Source organism: Leuciscus leuciscus (assembly GCF_965113295.1).
Source record: "Leuciscus leuciscus genome assembly, chromosome: 16".
Lineage (NCBI taxonomy): Eukaryota > Metazoa > Chordata > Actinopteri > Cypriniformes > Leuciscidae > Leuciscus > Leuciscus leuciscus.
Window position 1 is genome coordinate 36,441,645 of NC_138740.1, and position 16,598 is coordinate 36,458,242.

Consider the following 16,598-nt stretch of genomic DNA (forward strand, 5'->3'; position numbering starts at 1 on the left):
TATTTCAACCTTTGATGAAAATCTGATTATGACCATGTGGTTTGGACTTCAGAGAAGAAATACAACAAGCGTGTGAGACCGTGTGTGTTTTCATAACAGATTTAAAAGGTAAAAGGCTGGAGGGAGGAACAAAATATCTGCTGCTTTTCATCTCATTCTTTTACACAACAGTCTCTAGAACTCAACAGAGTATATAGTCCTAAATGTGCTAAAGTGTACACATCTAAATCACTTCTTAAGGAACAAGAGAGAATGAATCCGATTCAATATCGTGATGTATTGAATTGTGATATCAATCGTGAGGTAGATGGCGATACCCAGCCCTAGTCATGTGGTGCTCAATGGATTATATTAAAAAGATATGAGGAAATGTCTACCTGTTATGTTGTCCATGCTGAAGTTGCTGCTGCTCAGAGACTCTGGCAGTCTGGAAATACTGCAATATAAACACACACACACACACAACGACAAATATAAGTTACACAAACACAGAGACAAAAGTAAAACAGCAAGAAAAATACACTGAAATCACAACAAATCACAAACCTGTCAGCATTCATCTATGAAACAGGTGCAAATATCCAGCGGTTACACTTGAATACTGAAGCGTCATTCTCTAGCCTATTCTACTTTACTATCCAGCTCATGAAAACACGCACAAACAGTGAAAGAATGGACGGTGCATTTGTCTGTGGAATGGATGCTATTCATAATCCAACCTCAAGGCTGGGAACAGGAGCAGAAACAATGTGTGTGTGTTATCATAACTTTAAAGTGCAGCGCTGGCTACAAGCGAGAGCATGATGTAAGCAGGCTGTCTGAAACTAATGTGAATGTACAGATCACAGCATCTTTATGTTGTGTGTGTGTGTGTGTGTGTATTTGCTGTGACTCTTGGCTTCCTAACAAGTTCAATCCCCTTCACTCATCAGACAGTCGTTCAGACCTAAGGCAAGCCCATTAGGAAACTCGGTACACTGAACTTACATAAGACTGAGCAGCCGTCAAACAGAAGAGCCTCACACGTCAAATCTGATGCATTCTTGAATTTCTTATGAAACCAGACCAATTTACAGGCCTTTATTTGGGATTATTGAGATTATTGGCATTTCTGGATTAACACATGTACCGTTTGTCAGTTCCAAAATTGTACCAACAGCATTCTCAATGGATAATGCATAATTCTTTGTAAAAATAACATTCTGAAAAAATTAAATGTAAAAATAATCATATGTCTGCTATTATTAAGTTGCATTATATCATATAAATAAGTCTATATTATATAAATTTGCGTGTAAATGTATGCAGAAATTAAACTGTCACACAAAAAGTTCATATTATCTTCAGACCCATGCATGTTTGTTTATTAAAATGTATTAAAACAGTGTAGCACAGATTTTACCATGTTTAAAAAATTGAGATTGACCAAAATTTATATTTTGACACATATCATAATGATCATTTTGATGTTGTTGGTGGCAGATAACCGACAAACAATTTTTACTTCTTGAAACAATAATAATAAATAGCCTAATTGTTATACTAAAACAATAAATAGCAACAGTACATATATTATGATTTTACTAAATAATCAGATACTGAAGAATCAATTATCAAAACCATTCAGCTGAATTTTCTCTCTAATCAGCAAGAAAATGTGTAAAAAAGTACATATCAGCATCAGCCACTGACAAAACCCCAACACAACCCACAAATGACCATTACATCCTATTTGTGTGTACATACATAACAGTAACAGAAACAAAAATGTAGACTAAAAATATAACAACTTCCATAATATTCATATAGCACTCAATCATTAAAATCACACATTCATGTGAAAATCTGCTCAACAGTGCAAACTGTGTCTATTATTGTCTATGACAGGGCTCTCCGAGCTCGGTCCTGTCCTGCAGAGTTTAAAGAAACACACCTGGTCTATGACATTGTCTATTATTGTCTATGACAGGGCTCTCCGAGCTCGGTCCTGTCCTGCAGAGTTTAAAGAAACACACCTGGTCTATGACATTGTCTATTATTTATTGTAACAGTATTTTGAGGATGGAGTCAAACGGATGCACAACCTTCAGCCGCTCCACAACACAACACATCACAGCCAAACAACTTCCTCTTCTCACGTTTTCCTGCACTGTTAGCATTGAGCTAGCCACAAACTATCACAAAACTGTTTCATAGGCTTTACATATGAGTCAGAGTTTCAGAAACATATCTGAATTGGTTAAAAGCTCCTATCAGATGTCAGGGAATAAAGGCAGCAGACTGATATCAGCTTTCATCTTGTGTTTCCCCCCACAGGCTCACCAGCTGGTTTATAAAAGTGACACAACCATCAGGACAGCATAGATAGACTGATCTCGAACTTGACAATCAAACCCAAGAGTCCTTCAACTCTTACCCATTAAAGACCTCCTGAACTTGGCAAAGTGTGATCTCTGAATTTAAGCACCATAAGAATGATCTAATGCAAATCTACACATCTACAGCACTAACTCTATACACAAGCAGCACAGGTGTAACAGTGTAATAATAACCTACCTACATCAGTCCTTCATGGTCACATGGCCACAGAAAAGCAAAAGACAGAGATCAGTGTGTCAGATAATAAACAAGAGCGCTTTTCCGCTATATGTGTGTGTATAATCCAGGAAGGAAGCAGTGTGTTTTCTTCTTTGACAGCGCATGATCAACTCACAACTCATAACAAGCCAGTCTCTCTCTCTCTCTCTCTCTCTCTCTCTCTCTCTCTCTCTCTCTCTCTCATCATTTCTCAACAACACAACTTGTGCCACTTCAGAGAACTTAAGAAACTATATGCAACAATGCATTAATTGCATTCTGTGCACCAGTAAACTAAATAAACCAGTACACTCTTCTCGTCTGGTTGCATTGCATTCAATGCATATGACTGTATTTACTACAAGCACTTTTATTTAATGCATACTAAAAAACTATTTAATGCAGACAACTATATTTAATGCATTGCACTTGCATTTACAAAATGTTGTTAACGTTAGTCCATTTTAATGATCTAATGATCCCTCCTGTCAAGGTTTGTTGACCATGGATTGTGCCCGTACACACTGTCCAAGGTATTTTTAACATGCATTTGACTCCTGAACATAGTAAACAATGTAAAAAAAACAGCCTCGTGTGCCCAGATGCTTTGGAGATCAAGTCCCTGCTATATTTAACTAAGAGGATCATGTGTTTTGTTTTTTAACACGGGGGCTATGAGCCAAACTAAGACAAACAACATAGTAATACCACAAAAGCTGGATAAGACTACTCAAATTAAACACAAAATGTCAATGTAAAATAATAAACATTCATAAGTATACACACATATTATTACCATAATCATTTATGAATTTAAACTGAACCAGACAAGATCAGAAGCTGTCAAGAATGCACATTAACTGTCAGAATTGATAACAAAAGCATCAATGCATAATTTCTGAGAAAATACAGAATAAAAATCGTATTCACCAACTATATCAGCGGTTACATGAAGTAACGTTACAGATATAAGATAAATGTAACGTTATATCGGTTTATTAATGTGCAGCAATAGGAACATATTCATAACAAGCTCACAGTGGTTAACATTAGCTCATATCTTTGTCGAGGTGATTACAGGTAAACATTTTGAAATTCTAATGTTGAATAAACAGAATAAGAAAATTATTGTTGTGCTTAATTTACATGTTTCCCTTCAAGCTAACATGCTAACGCTACCTGACAGACTCTGACAGAAATGGAAAAAAAATAAACCGCTTCACCTCAGATTGATGTCAAACGGGAGCGTTTGATCCTCTCCGACCACAGAATCCATTCTGGATCAAAATAACAGTGTCTTGTTTTATCTGTGAACAGTATTTCTCTCAAAACATGACGTCCGTTGTGATATTTTTGAATTATGAGCGGTAGATTATGGATGTAATTTCAAAGCAGACGTTGGAACCGCCATTTTAAAATACGTGACATCACCGTGCGCGCTCGCTCAAAGTTTGGTTTACGACATTACGCTGCGGCGACGGAGAGAGCTCATAAATATTAATTAGATCATCTCCTCACATGATTGGACAGATTGGGTCGATTAGACCGCCTCTGCTTCACTGTTATTGGCTTTCAAGTAAATTGTAACATACCACCGAACAGTAACTGTACATGATTTGGAATAACATTTAAATCATCCGTTAATAAGACATTATTTGTTGAATTAATAAACTTTAAACTTATATAGGAGTGAGTTTATTTTTGATCACATTCTAATGAAGATTGAAAAAATGATAAAAAAAAATAAAAAGAATCAAAAGCAGTAGCAGTACAGAGAACATTAGGGGCATTTAAAAATGTAATGTGTGTGTTTCATCTAGTTTTGTATATATTTTTATTAATAATGTTTCCATGCAAGCAAGTGCAAAGTGCAAACGTAAAGGCAGAGATGGTAAAGGTTTTTTGTAAATAGACTATCTGCTGCCATCTATCGGCAGCAGACACTAAATACAGAATCAGAAGAGCTTCAACAGACAACGATCTTATTAAATATTATTTCATCTTATTTACAAACAAATACATGTTGTTGTTTTTTAGTTTTTTTTTTACATGTAAATAATTGAACATGTTAGATGATAACGATAAAAAAAAGTTACATTTATACCACCTTTCTACAACAGCCATATATTAGGCTAGAAAGTTTGAATACCTTTTGAAAACCAACCAAAAGTGTCAGTTTTTTGGGGGACCAACTAAGGAATAAACACACTAAATAATAATCCATAATGAAAATGTAAACATGCAGAAAGGTTTATGTGAGGTTCAAGTTTAGGGGTACCGGATAGATGTAGTAGCCTATAGAATAGAAACTGCGGTAATGGAAAGTCCCCATCTACTGATGAACAAAACCCTGTGTGCTAAATGGAAAATGTGTGGTTTGGATGTCTCTGTGTGTGTGTTTTTGTGAAATGTGTGTCTGTGGTTATGTGGGCTTCACTGCGTAAGAGAAACACTCTTGCCTTCTTCTCTGGATAAGAGTGTTAGCTAAATGTCTGAAATGTAAATGCATGTGAGAAGTGAATTATTACTCATGTTGTTCCTAAGTATTTCAAATGCTTCACGAATGAATCACCTCTTAATAAAAATGTTAAATAAAAAATATATTTTATCCAAAGCAACTTACAAATGAGGAATAGACTACATTCATCAGTATATTCATACATTCATCAGTATATTCATACATTCATCTTAAGCAGACAATAACAAGAGATGAGCTAGTAAAACAGTTTTCTGATGATGTTTAAAATTGATGTTTGATTTTTTACTTAATAATTATTCAATGTATGAAAATATATCATTTTTATTATTTCAATACATACACTCTTAAAGGGGTGGTATAATGCCCTTTTCACAAGATGTAAAATAAGTCTCTGATGTCCCCAGAGTGTGTATGTGAAGTTTTAGCTCAAAATACCCCACAGATATTTGTATATAGCATGTTAAAATTGTCAATGTTTGAGGGTGAGCAAAAACAAACCATTTTGTGTCTGTTCCTTTAAATGCAAATGAGCTGCTGCTCCCGGCACAGGGGGCGGAGCTACAACAGCTTGCACTCACATAGACATGCACTGAAAATTTCAAAAACTTTTAGCCTTTTATGTTCAAACCGGAGTCAGACAATGATGGAGAGACTCAAGAAGTGACAACATGTAGAAGCAACAGGACATTTCTGAATGGTTAGTTGATGAATTTATGTAGCTGATGTGTAGTTATCTTCTAGTCATTGATTAGCATATTCTGTCTTGATAATCTATAAATCGTGTTCAGGGGGCGGGGTTTATGTAAATTTTAGAGTTGGTGATGTCACTAACCCGGTAGGAATGTCTTGTCGTCTCTACCAGCCGTTTGTTGTAGTCCTTAAAAAGCAATTTCTTTAAAAGCAAATATCTCCCTTTGCTTTGAACTTTGAGCATTGTAACTTTGCAGATGTTGTTTATGCTCAAACAGCAACAGTACACACTAACTAAAGTTAGAAAAGTAAAATCATAATCAACCACTCCTGGTATAATGGTTCCAAAAAGAGGTTTGTGCAGCGATGCTACAGAAGAACCATTCTGGATCACCAAATAACCTTTCAATGGTATGTTATAAGAACCTTTTTTTATACTGTGAAGAACATTTTAATAATCTAAAAAAAAAAATCCACCATAAATAACCTTTTGTGAAATAGAAATGTTCCACTGATGTTTAAGGTTCTTCATGGAACCATCAATGCCAATAAAGAACCTTTATTTTTAAGAGTAGGCTCCAAAAGTCTGAGACCTACGCAAAAATGCTTCTGTTTTCCAAAACTTTTTTTCCTTACAAATTATTATCAGAAAATTGTCCAAAAAACAATCTGTGTGAAATATTTAACTGAAAAATGTGATAAACCATGTTATTTGTTAAATATTTATTTTGTTCTGTTTTTTTCAGAATTCTTAAACATTCAGTGTAATGAAAGCATTTTTTGAGGTTCTTACATCATGACTTAAAGCAAATATAAGCAATAAGCAAATTTAATATAAGCGATAAGCAAATAATTCCAGACAATACAATCTTTTTTTTATGATGCTCTAATTTATGAAATGGCTGCTGATGCAGGAGTCATGGCACTGTATTCAGTGCATCCTGAAGTAGGAGAGCAGAGAACAGCAAGCTCTGGGTGACACTCTGAGCCCCGTTACACAGGTTCAACCTCTCTCTCTGAGCACTGTTAAATGAGGAGTTATGGGTGACACTCGTGGTGACACTCTGAGCCCCGTTACACAGGTTCAACCTCTCTCTCTGAGCACTGTTAAATGAGGAGTTATGGGTGACACTCGTGGTGACACTCGTGGTGACACTCTGAGCCCCGTTACACAGGTTCCCCTCACAACATGAGATGCCCTCATTAAGTCCTAAAATCTTTCCTGGCGTCTCACAGGCAGATTTAGATGCACATCCTTTTGTAGCCACTGACTGATGTGAAGAAGTTTCTGTAAAAAAGAATGAAAACATATATAACATATATAAGAATAAAAATTTTTTTTAAAAAAGATTTTTTTTATATATAAATTCTGAATTCTTACCGTATGCAATAAAGCAGTTGTCTTCATTCCCCCAACAACTGATTGTTTTTGAGCAGTCCTCTTCATCACAAGTGTAACATCTCTTTCCATTGGGGATATGAGGGAACACATCTGCAATAAATCTTTTTTATTTTTTTATTATAAAATATAACATTGCAATCAAACAACACCTCAGCTGTGGGATTAACATTGAAGTGCACTGGGGGAAAAATCTGGCTACATTTACTGTGTCACAAATGCCAGCTGGAGTGCCCTTGATACCCATGAGAAGGCACTCCGTAGTCCATCTATTACAAACTGCATTTCCCAGAACCCATTGCCCGGACTCATTAGGCCTGGTTATTTTCAGCGGTGCATCGTTAGCTTGTTAGGCTTTGCCTATATTGATTGCTTTTGCCTATATATCCCATGTTCTCTGTCATTCATTGCCAAGTCTTGTATGGTTCTGGTTTACCCCATCTCATGGTTTGGATCTTTTGCCTATCGTTTTGCTTTTGTTTCCTGCTCAGTTTATTTGCACTGATTTTGTATATTACAATACTGGATTACCCCTTAATAAAGACTACATTTGGATCCTCAACCCTTGTGTCTCAGAGCAGTATGTGACATAGCGCAACTGCCAATTTTGTCAGATTTATCATAGGCCTAAACAAGTGTTCCAAAAAGAAAATCCACAAATTGTTTATCCATCAATATTCAATAAAAAAGATTTTTTTATTTTTTATTTTTATGCCGGGGAAACAAACACATTGTCCTTAACGAGAGCCTTTAGCCAAATAATCAGCCCTGAACCCATGCCCTCTCACTTTCCTAACAGATACGATTACTAATTTATGCTGTATCAGTTTAGTGATGCACAACATTATCTAACATCTAACAATATCTTACTTACAGCATATTCCCTTAATTATGCTTAGCTCATGGTCAAATAAAGGATGATACCTGAAACTTCTTTATTGCAAAGGTTTGTGTCGCAGCAGTCGGCAATATATTTTCTTGTCCAACAGCCTGTGCCAAGAGACCAGCTTTTACATTCATGTGGCAATGCACACCCATAAGACGTGGTTTCCAGCTTTATGCCTACATAAAAAGAGAAATGAATGAATGAGCATCTCTGGTTCATACTGCATAAACTACATGATACACTGAGGTCAGTTATGACACAAATGAAGACTGAACACTATTTTAATAGTAGGCTACTTTATTCATCGTTTTAACAACGAGACACCTCATTACGGAAGCCCTGAACCGCAACGTAAAAAAATAAAATAAATAAGATTAAAGTCGAAACGTTTCGAGAATAAAGTCGAAACATTTCGAGATTAAAGTCGTTTTCACATGGAAAGCTAAAAAAAGTTGTAAAATATGTCTATTTTTGGGAGTTTATTTTGGCTGATACAATATAACTAAACAGCACTTAAACATTAAGAACCAGTTGGTGCCGATAGCCTAGTGGTCAGCACAGAGACATATAGTGCAATTACTCCTCCGGTTACACAAATTCGATTCCCATTCCCCTTTCTCCACCCCACGCTTTCCGGTCAATCGCTACACTGTCCTGTCTAAAAAAAACAAAAAAAAAACAGCGCTTGCAAATTAGTGAGTTTTACTTTACAGTTACATGGTTCCTACTGTAAACAGCAAAAATATAGTTCTCTTATGAGAGGTCTCTCAATACTGCGTAAGATATCTTACGCTAGGGGAAAATCCTTTTTCCGCGAGATATTGAAGACAAAAATTATCCTTAATTTTGTAATAATGCAAAACGCGTTGCGGCAGCATGCAGACATAGGCGAGGCAGCTCGCGCGCCTATTGGCTGCTCTGCGGCAACTGCAGCAGCCTATCGAGCGAAGCCTGGCGTGCGTCACGTCCCGCCGAAACGGGCATGGTCTAGGCCTATAAATACCGCTCGCAGGCAGCTATTATCTGATTTTTCATCCTTCAAGCGAAGCACACGCATCGCTGGAGCTGGAGAAGAAGCCGCGCCGTCTGAGAGAGAGCACCTTCAGCGGGACGAGTCACTGAAGTCGCTGGCCGCGCCGCCTTCCTTGCCTTCCTGCTGCGCTTTCCGGAGCTTATATCCTTTCATTACTCTGTACTCTGTGTGTGTGTGTGTGTGTCGCCGCCGCGACACACATTCTAAAAGAGCTAGCGTCTTTTTCAAGATGCCTTCCTGCGGCTCGTGCAGAGCCACACTCAGTGACGGGGACCGCCACGTTGTTTGCGTTTCCTGCCTGGGTGAGGAACATGCAGTTCTCGCGCTCGCTGACGGCGGCTGCCCTCACTGCGAGCTGATGACCATGGCGACTCTGAGGACTCGCCTGGCTTTCTTCACCGAGACTGCTCCCCCGCCCGCCGCGGTGTCGCGCCGTAAAAAGCGCCGTGCCCAGCGGGTCCCGGAACCTTCCCCCAGCTGCCAAAGCTCGCCGGTTCGCCCGCCTGCTTCACCGGCTTCGTCAGCTTCTCTTCCTGACGGACAGCGGCCGCTGTCTGCCGCCGCTTCCGTCGACATCGCTGACGAGGAAGCCCTGCTGGGAGAGGATGATTCCTGCTCTATCCTGGCGTCAGGCAGTGAGGATTGGGCGGGCTCTGAGGATCCCGCGCCCCCTGCCCGCACATCGTCAGGCAAGAGAGCGTCCATCGAGACGGAGCTCATGCGGATACTCGCACAGGCCTTGGCGAGCCTTGGCCTCGAGTGGTCTTCGCCCGAGCAGCCCGCTCACAACCGGCTGGATGGCTTTTTCCTGCCTGGGGAGCGCGCTTCGCCTGCGTCCAAACCAGCGCCCTTTCTTCCTGAGCTACACGAAGAAGTCGCTAAGTCTTGGAACGCCCCCTATTCAGCTAGAGTGCGTCCAGCTGTTTCTTTGGCATTCTCTACAGTTGACGATGCCAAGAACAGGGGATACCTTTCGCTGCCGCCGGTCGAAGAGGTGATAGCGGCCCACTTATGTCCGCCCTCCGCTGGACGGCGCGCTAAGCTGGCCCTACCCTCTAAAGCTTGCCGCACGACGTCAAGCCTGCTCCGCCGCGCTTTCTCCGCCGCCGGGCAAGCTGCGTCAGCGCTGCACACCATGGCCACGTTACAGATCTTCCAGGCCGATCTCCTCCGAAAGCTGGATGAGAAAGGACCTGACGCGATCTGCGTGCCGGACTTAAGGAGTGCCACGGACCTCGCTCTCCGTGCTACTAAGTCCGCAGCGCAGGCCATTGGACGGAGTATGGCCTCTCTCACCGTGACCGAGAGACACCTGTGGCTGACGCTCTCAGAAATGGCCGAGTCCGAGCGCACCGCGTTCCTCGACGCCCCGCTTTCTCCGGCGGGCCTCTTTGGATCCTCCGTCAAGGATTTTGCGGAGAGATTCGCAGAGGTACAGAAAGCGTCACAGGCTATGAAGCACTTCCTCCCGAAGCGCTCCAGCTCTGCAGCAGGCCGTGCGAAACCGTCTGCACAGAGCTCACAGCCCCAGCCACCGTCCACTTCCGCCACTTCGCAGCGCCGCTAGGCCCGAAGCGCGAGACCGCGCTCCCGCTCATCCAGCCGCCGCCCCGCCATGCGTGGCCCGCGACCTAGGATTGCGGTAAAGCCCGAGGCCCCGAAGTCGTCCTAGCACGCCTAGGAAAACGACGGTGTTCAAGTCCCGCTGCGGCTGGACTCACACCAAAGTTATTCGCTCGTCCAGTTCCAGCAAATGTGACTGTTCCAGTGTTTTCTGCAGCCAACAAGCCGGTTCTGTCACCCGCTTGCCTGCACACAAATGCCGTTTTCACGGCTACCCAGATAAATCCCCAAAAGAGTGTATTTTCTGGTGTCCCGGGCACGGCCGATGGTGTCTAATGTGTAGTAAGAATGCCCACTGCCCAGTGCCCATCTCTACACACAAGCACAGCCTGTCACACAGGGCCCGCACACATAAAATCGACTCAGATCGGTTGCGCTTCAAACGTGGTAAATGTGCCCACTACCCAGTGCCCACAAACACCACGTTATGCATGTCTCACGGTTTCTGTAAAAACGAAACCAGCGTGCATTCGCTTCACTCAAGCGAACAATGCTTTCGGTGTGATAAATGTGCCCGCTGTCCCGCGCCCACATCCACACATAGACATGACAGTTCCTACGGGACCCGCCCAGCCCTCCCCCTCGCGGTTGACCGCCGCAGAGGAGTCGAGCGCGGGCAATCTGCCCGCTGTTATCAGCGCGCCCCATGCCTCAAATGTCACGAGCGCGACGCTTGTGTTACAGCACACCGAAGCTTCTCCATCGCTGAGCGAGCGGAGCGCGCTTCGTATTCAACCCCTAGCTATTCATGCAGACGCATGGGCAAAGCTGCCCGGGGTTTCGAAGTGGGTGCTGGACATTATAAAAAGAGGCTATTCGCTACAGTTTCGCCGACGCCCTCGCCGCTGCGCGGCGCGCGTCGAGACCACGGTAAAAGCAGAAGTAGCACATTTACTTCGAGCCGAAGTGGCGAAACTATTGAACAAAGGGGCCATAGAGTCTCTCTCTCAAGTTCAGAGCGAAGGAGGGCTATACAGTAGATACTTCCTGGTACCGAAAAAAGACGGGGGTCTCAGACCCATACTAGATCTAAGGCAACTGAACAGAGTGCTTGTGAAGCGACAGTTCAGGATGCTCACGACCAGACAAATCCTCGCGCAGATTCGCCAAGGAGATTGGTTTGTGTCAATAGATCTGAAAGACTCGTATTTTCAAATACAGATAGCGTCACGTCACAGGCGATATTTGAGATTCGCCTTCGAAGGCCAGGCATATCAGTACACAGTCCTGCCGTTCGGTTTATCCCTGGCACCCCGTACATTTACGAAGTGCATGGATGCGGCGCTCGCACCCCTCAGAATGAGGGGCGTGCGAGTACTGAACTATTTGGACGATTGGCTGATTCTAGCGCAATCTCGCTCAGTGCTCATAGAACACACGACCATTTTACTCGATCACCTCGAGAATTTGGGTCTCAGTGTCAATTGGGCGAAGAGCTCTCTGTCCCCCAGTCAGACGATATCTTTCCTGGGCACAGAGTTGGACTCGCTGTCCATGATAGCGCGACTATCACCACAGCGCGCGGTAGACATTCAGCGCACAGCGAACTCGTTCCGCTGCGGCGCGTCTGTCCCGCTCAAGAAATTTCAGAAGATGCTGGGTCTCATGGCCTCAGCATCATCAGTGCTCCAGCTGGGCCTGCTCCGCATGCGCCCGCTGCAGTTTTGGCTGAAAGCGTGAGTCCCACGCCAAGCGTGGGCATCCGGTCTGCTTCGCCTCAAGGTCAATCAGAAGTGCGTCACAGCTCTGAAACCTTGGAGAGCGGACGACTGGTACCAATCAGGTGTAAGCCTGGGGACTTCCTCGAGGGTGAGAGTGGTGTCCACGGACGCATCCACCTCGGGATGGGGAGCGTTGCTCAAGGGCAGACCGTTCTTCGGCCAGTGGTCGGAACGGGAGAAGCTCCTGCACATAAACTGCCTCGAAATGCTGGCAGTAGACAACGCGCTGACGCGTTTTTGTCCCCAAATAAAAGGACGCCACGTCCTGGTCCGCTCGGACAACATGTCTGTGGTGTCCTACATAAATCGCCAGGGCGGCCTCAGGTCCAGGAACCTGTACAGGCTAGCAGAACGCCTCCTGGTATGGGCTCAGCGCAACCTGCGCTCGCTCAGAGCAGCGCACATGCCGGGGCTCCTAAATATAGGACCAGACAGACTGTCCAGGAACAATGTTCCGGCAGGCGAATGGTCTCTACACCCACAGACAGTCCAACTGCTGTGGAAGAAATTCGGCAGAGCGGAAGTAGACCTGTTCGCGTCTCAAGAAAACGCTCACTGTCCGGAATTTTTCTCCAAGAGCAGGGACGCGCTGGCTCATGTATGGCCCCGCCGCCCGCTCTATGCTTTTCCCCCCGTCTCTCTCCTGCCTCAGGTGATAGAGCAGATCAGGGAAGAAGGATGCTCAGTATTGCTTGTACCAACCTTGGTTCCCAGTCGTGATGCAGTTAGCGAGCACTGCCCCGTGGCCAGTGCCAGTGAGGAGAGACCTCCTCTCTCAGGCCCACGGCTCGATCTGGCATCCTCACCCGGAATTGTGGTCCCTTCATGTCTGGGCCATCAACGGGTACATGTTGAACTCCCTAAGGGAGTATTAAACACGATCAGGCAGGCTAGAGCTCCGTCTACGAGACGGCTCTACTCCTCGAAATGGTCAGTGTTTTCGGGCTGGTGCACAGCCCGTGGCGTGTCACCCACAGACTGTGGAGTGACGGAGGTGCTTTCCTTCCTACAAGAGCTGTTGGATAAGGGCAGGACCCCTTCCACGCTCAAAGTTTATGTGGCGGCTATAGCAGCGTTCTCAAGAACAACGCTTGGTCAGTCAATAGGAAGGAACGATTTAGTCATCCGCTTCCTTAGAGGGGCTAAGAGACTGAATCCTCCCAGACCTCCCTCAGTCCCTGTATGGGACCTTTCTACGGTTCTGGAAGCCATGAAAGGTGGACCATTCGAGCCTTTACAGTCAATTGATCTGAAACATCTGTCTTTCAAGACTGTGTTTCTGCTGGCTCTCGCTTCAGTGAAGCGCATAGGGGACTTACACGCGCTCTCTGTGAGCACGACGTGCACGGAATTTGGGCCTAATGACTCAAAAGTTATACTCAAACCTAAGCACGGTTATGTTCCGAAATCCCTCAACACACCGTTTAGGGCGCAGGTTATCTCCCTGTCAGCCCTACCGGTCCCTGATGAGGAAAGAGACGCGGGCCTCCTTTGCCCAGTCAGGGCATTACGAGCTTATGTGTCTCGCTCGTCTGTTTTCAGACAGACGGAGCAGCTCTTTGTTTCGTTTAGCAGGCGTTCTAAGGGACTAGCCGCGTCGAAACAGAGCCTATCCAGATGGATAGTTGATGCTATAGCGCTGGCATACGCCTCCAAGGGCATGCAGTGCCCGTTGGGTGTCAGAGCGCACTCCACGAGAGGCATGGCCTCTTCGTGGGCCTGGTCGAGTGGGATTGCCTTGCAAGATATTTGTACGGCGGCGGGCTGGGCCTCCCCGTCTACATTTATAAGGTTCTACAACCTAGAGGTTCCCGCCCTGCAGGCCAGGCTGCTGTCGGTCTAAGTTAACCAGTATTATCTGGCCTGATGCTATCAGCTCAGAATGCTGCGTCTACTGAGCACAGCTCGATGATCGACAGTGAAAAGCAGTAGCACGAGATGTGCCTGGGCAAACTGTGTAAGACCCACATTTCCCCATCAGTTCAGGCCGTACCCCGCCCTGTCTGTATGATGAAATTCGCGTCTAAGCGACGCTGCCATATGTGGAAGAGTGCGGCTTCGCCCCTCCCTCTTCCCGGACTCCCTGTGAGTTCCCTAGGTGATTTTGCACTATATGAACCCCGGGCTTTCGCCCTTGGGTCTTTGGTGTCAGATCTCAGCATGCACGGCGTTTTACATTGGGTCCCCTAGCGTAAGATATCTTAGGCCTAGACCACGCCCGTTTCGGCGGGACGTGACGCAGCGGGCGCGAAGCACCCTCATTGGGTCTGGCGTCACGCCAGGCCTCGCTCGATAGGCTGCTGCAGTTGCCGCAGAGCAGCCAATATGTCTGCATGCTGCCGCAACGCGTTTTGCATTATTACAAAATTAAGGATAATTTTTGGCTTCAATATCTCGCGGAAAAAGGATTTTCCCCTAGCGTAAGATATCTTACACAGTACTCGTTCCCTCTTCTAGAGAGAACCGAGGTTACGTTAGTAACCGAGTACGTTATATCTTGTCGCAACTGTCAGTTTATTACTGTGATTTTCAGTCAGTTTCTTACAGTGTTGTAAAAGTGCAGAACGTTTTTTGTAGGTTTAGGGTGTGGGTTAATGTTAGGTTATAGTATTTATAGCTAGCTGCATATGAAAACAATATGAAGAAAGTCTATGGAATGGGCCCGACTAATTTTCATCTAGTCCCAGAGCAGGTTGAAAAAAATAGATTAAAAAAATTAAAATAAAAAACGGAAATACAAAAATTTTAACACTAAAATCGCTATCCCTATAAATCCCTATAATGTTCACAAGTAAACGTGTGTGTAAATATAAAATTTTTCATCATCATGAAATAAAAAATAAACAGGCTATAATGATGAAGCAGTAATGATGAAGCAGTACTATACCTTTGCCAGGGCATGTAGCGTGTTTGTTCTTAATCCGGTTTGGGATCCTGTCCCGTTCCCGTTGCCAGTTATCTGCCTGTTCTCTTTCCGGTCCTATCACAATAAAAGACACAAAAAAAATGTTCTTTAAAGTAGCACTGTATCTCTTGAAATGACACTGAAACACTTTGGGTTGACACGTTGTTTTGGTATGACATACCTACCTTGTAAAACTTTTTCAATAATATTTGTAATTATTTAATAATTATTTTAAATAACTTTTAATTAATTGAGAGCATACATGGAATACTTTATAAGTTTATTTACACTAAAATGAACAAGCAATAAGAAAAGTTGACCAGTAACATCACTTAAGTTATACAATTTCCCTAATGCTTTGATATAGATACATTTAATCCTAAAATCATGATGATGAAAAAAACAAAACAAAAACAAAAACAAAAACAGACATATGCATCAACAACCCAAACTCTAACATTTCAGGAAACCACACCGGCCTAGAAAAAAAGGGCAAGAATATCTTCTGGTGAAAAAACAAACAAGAGAAGTAAGATGGTCAGGCATCGTGTGACAAATGCGAGATCAACAAATGCCTGTTTTCTCTTTAGCAGTATTACCAGTAAAAGTGCACTTCATCATACTCAACTTACCAAAGTAGTCTACTGTTTTTGTACTTTTGCACATGGCATCGGAGCATCTCTCTTGACAAACATAACTTCGTTGATACAAGCATTTATAACAGCTCAGAGAGAAACCTTTAATGACAATAAGACAGAGAGAGACATTCAGTGACCTTTTTAAAATCCAATTAAAAAAAATATCTTATGCTGTTTACTGTACCTCCAGTGAGAGGAATGAAAAGAAGAACAATGGAGACTTGCAGATGCATCTTGTGACGGAACAGGAATGAACAGACAATGTCTCGTTTTCCTTTTATGTCTGCTCAAAAAAAGGAGGGTTTTTTCTCTCTCTGCATCAAACACAGCATTGCCTCCTATTTCTATTAATCTACACTCGTTTCTACAGTGAGCTTGTGATAAATCACATTGGAGACAAAACCATTGTTTAGAACTTTCACATTTTCTGACTTAAACCAGTGATTAATTTATAAAACACAAAAAATATGTAATTTTAGTAGATATTTTAGGCTACCAGTGGCCAATTCAATTTGTGATCAATTAATAAACAACCTGAACAATCATCGTGACTGTGCTTTCAGCTGGTTTAAGCTGATTTAGCAGACAAGTGGCTAAAACCTCATTTACTAGCATAACAATTCACATTTTTGTAGTTTACTTATCGT

At 43.2% G+C, this 16,598-nt stretch overlaps 2 protein-coding genes across 7 annotated transcripts in view; both read right to left on the reverse strand.

The window, feature by feature from the left end:
* LOC309478089 (myomegalin-like) overlaps positions 1-4,012 on the reverse strand; it is a 41,909-nt gene extending 37,897 nt beyond the window's left edge. For 4 of the 6 annotated variants that reach the window (XM_082141541.1, XM_082141544.1, XM_082141545.1 and 1 more), the window contains exons 1-2: positions 3,801-4,012; positions 378-436 (exon numbers count right to left, since the gene is read on the reverse strand). In XM_082141541.1, the coding sequence (XP_081997667.1) occupies positions 378-436; positions 3,801-3,853 (112 nt within the window). In that variant the 5' untranslated portion in view covers positions 3,854-4,012. Of the gene's footprint in view, positions 1-377; positions 437-2,556; positions 3,760-3,800 lie in introns of those variants that run through there. The other 2 variants (XM_082141543.1, XM_082141542.1) reach the window with 2 other exon arrangements.
* A 2,547-nt stretch (positions 4,013-6,559) lies between these two features.
* On the reverse strand, positions 6,560-16,262 carry LOC309477664 (uncharacterized protein). Its single transcript, XM_082140982.1, has 6 exons — positions 16,136-16,262; positions 15,946-16,050; positions 15,296-15,388; positions 8,070-8,207; positions 7,128-7,238; positions 6,560-7,034 (listed from the first exon to the last, which is right to left on the reverse strand). Exons 1-6 carry the CDS (start codon positions 16,182-16,184, stop codon positions 6,664-6,666), a joined length of 867 nt encoding a protein of 288 aa, XP_081997108.1. The 5' UTR covers positions 16,185-16,262; the 3' UTR covers positions 6,560-6,663.
* Between the last annotated feature and the right edge of the window lie 336 nt (positions 16,263-16,598).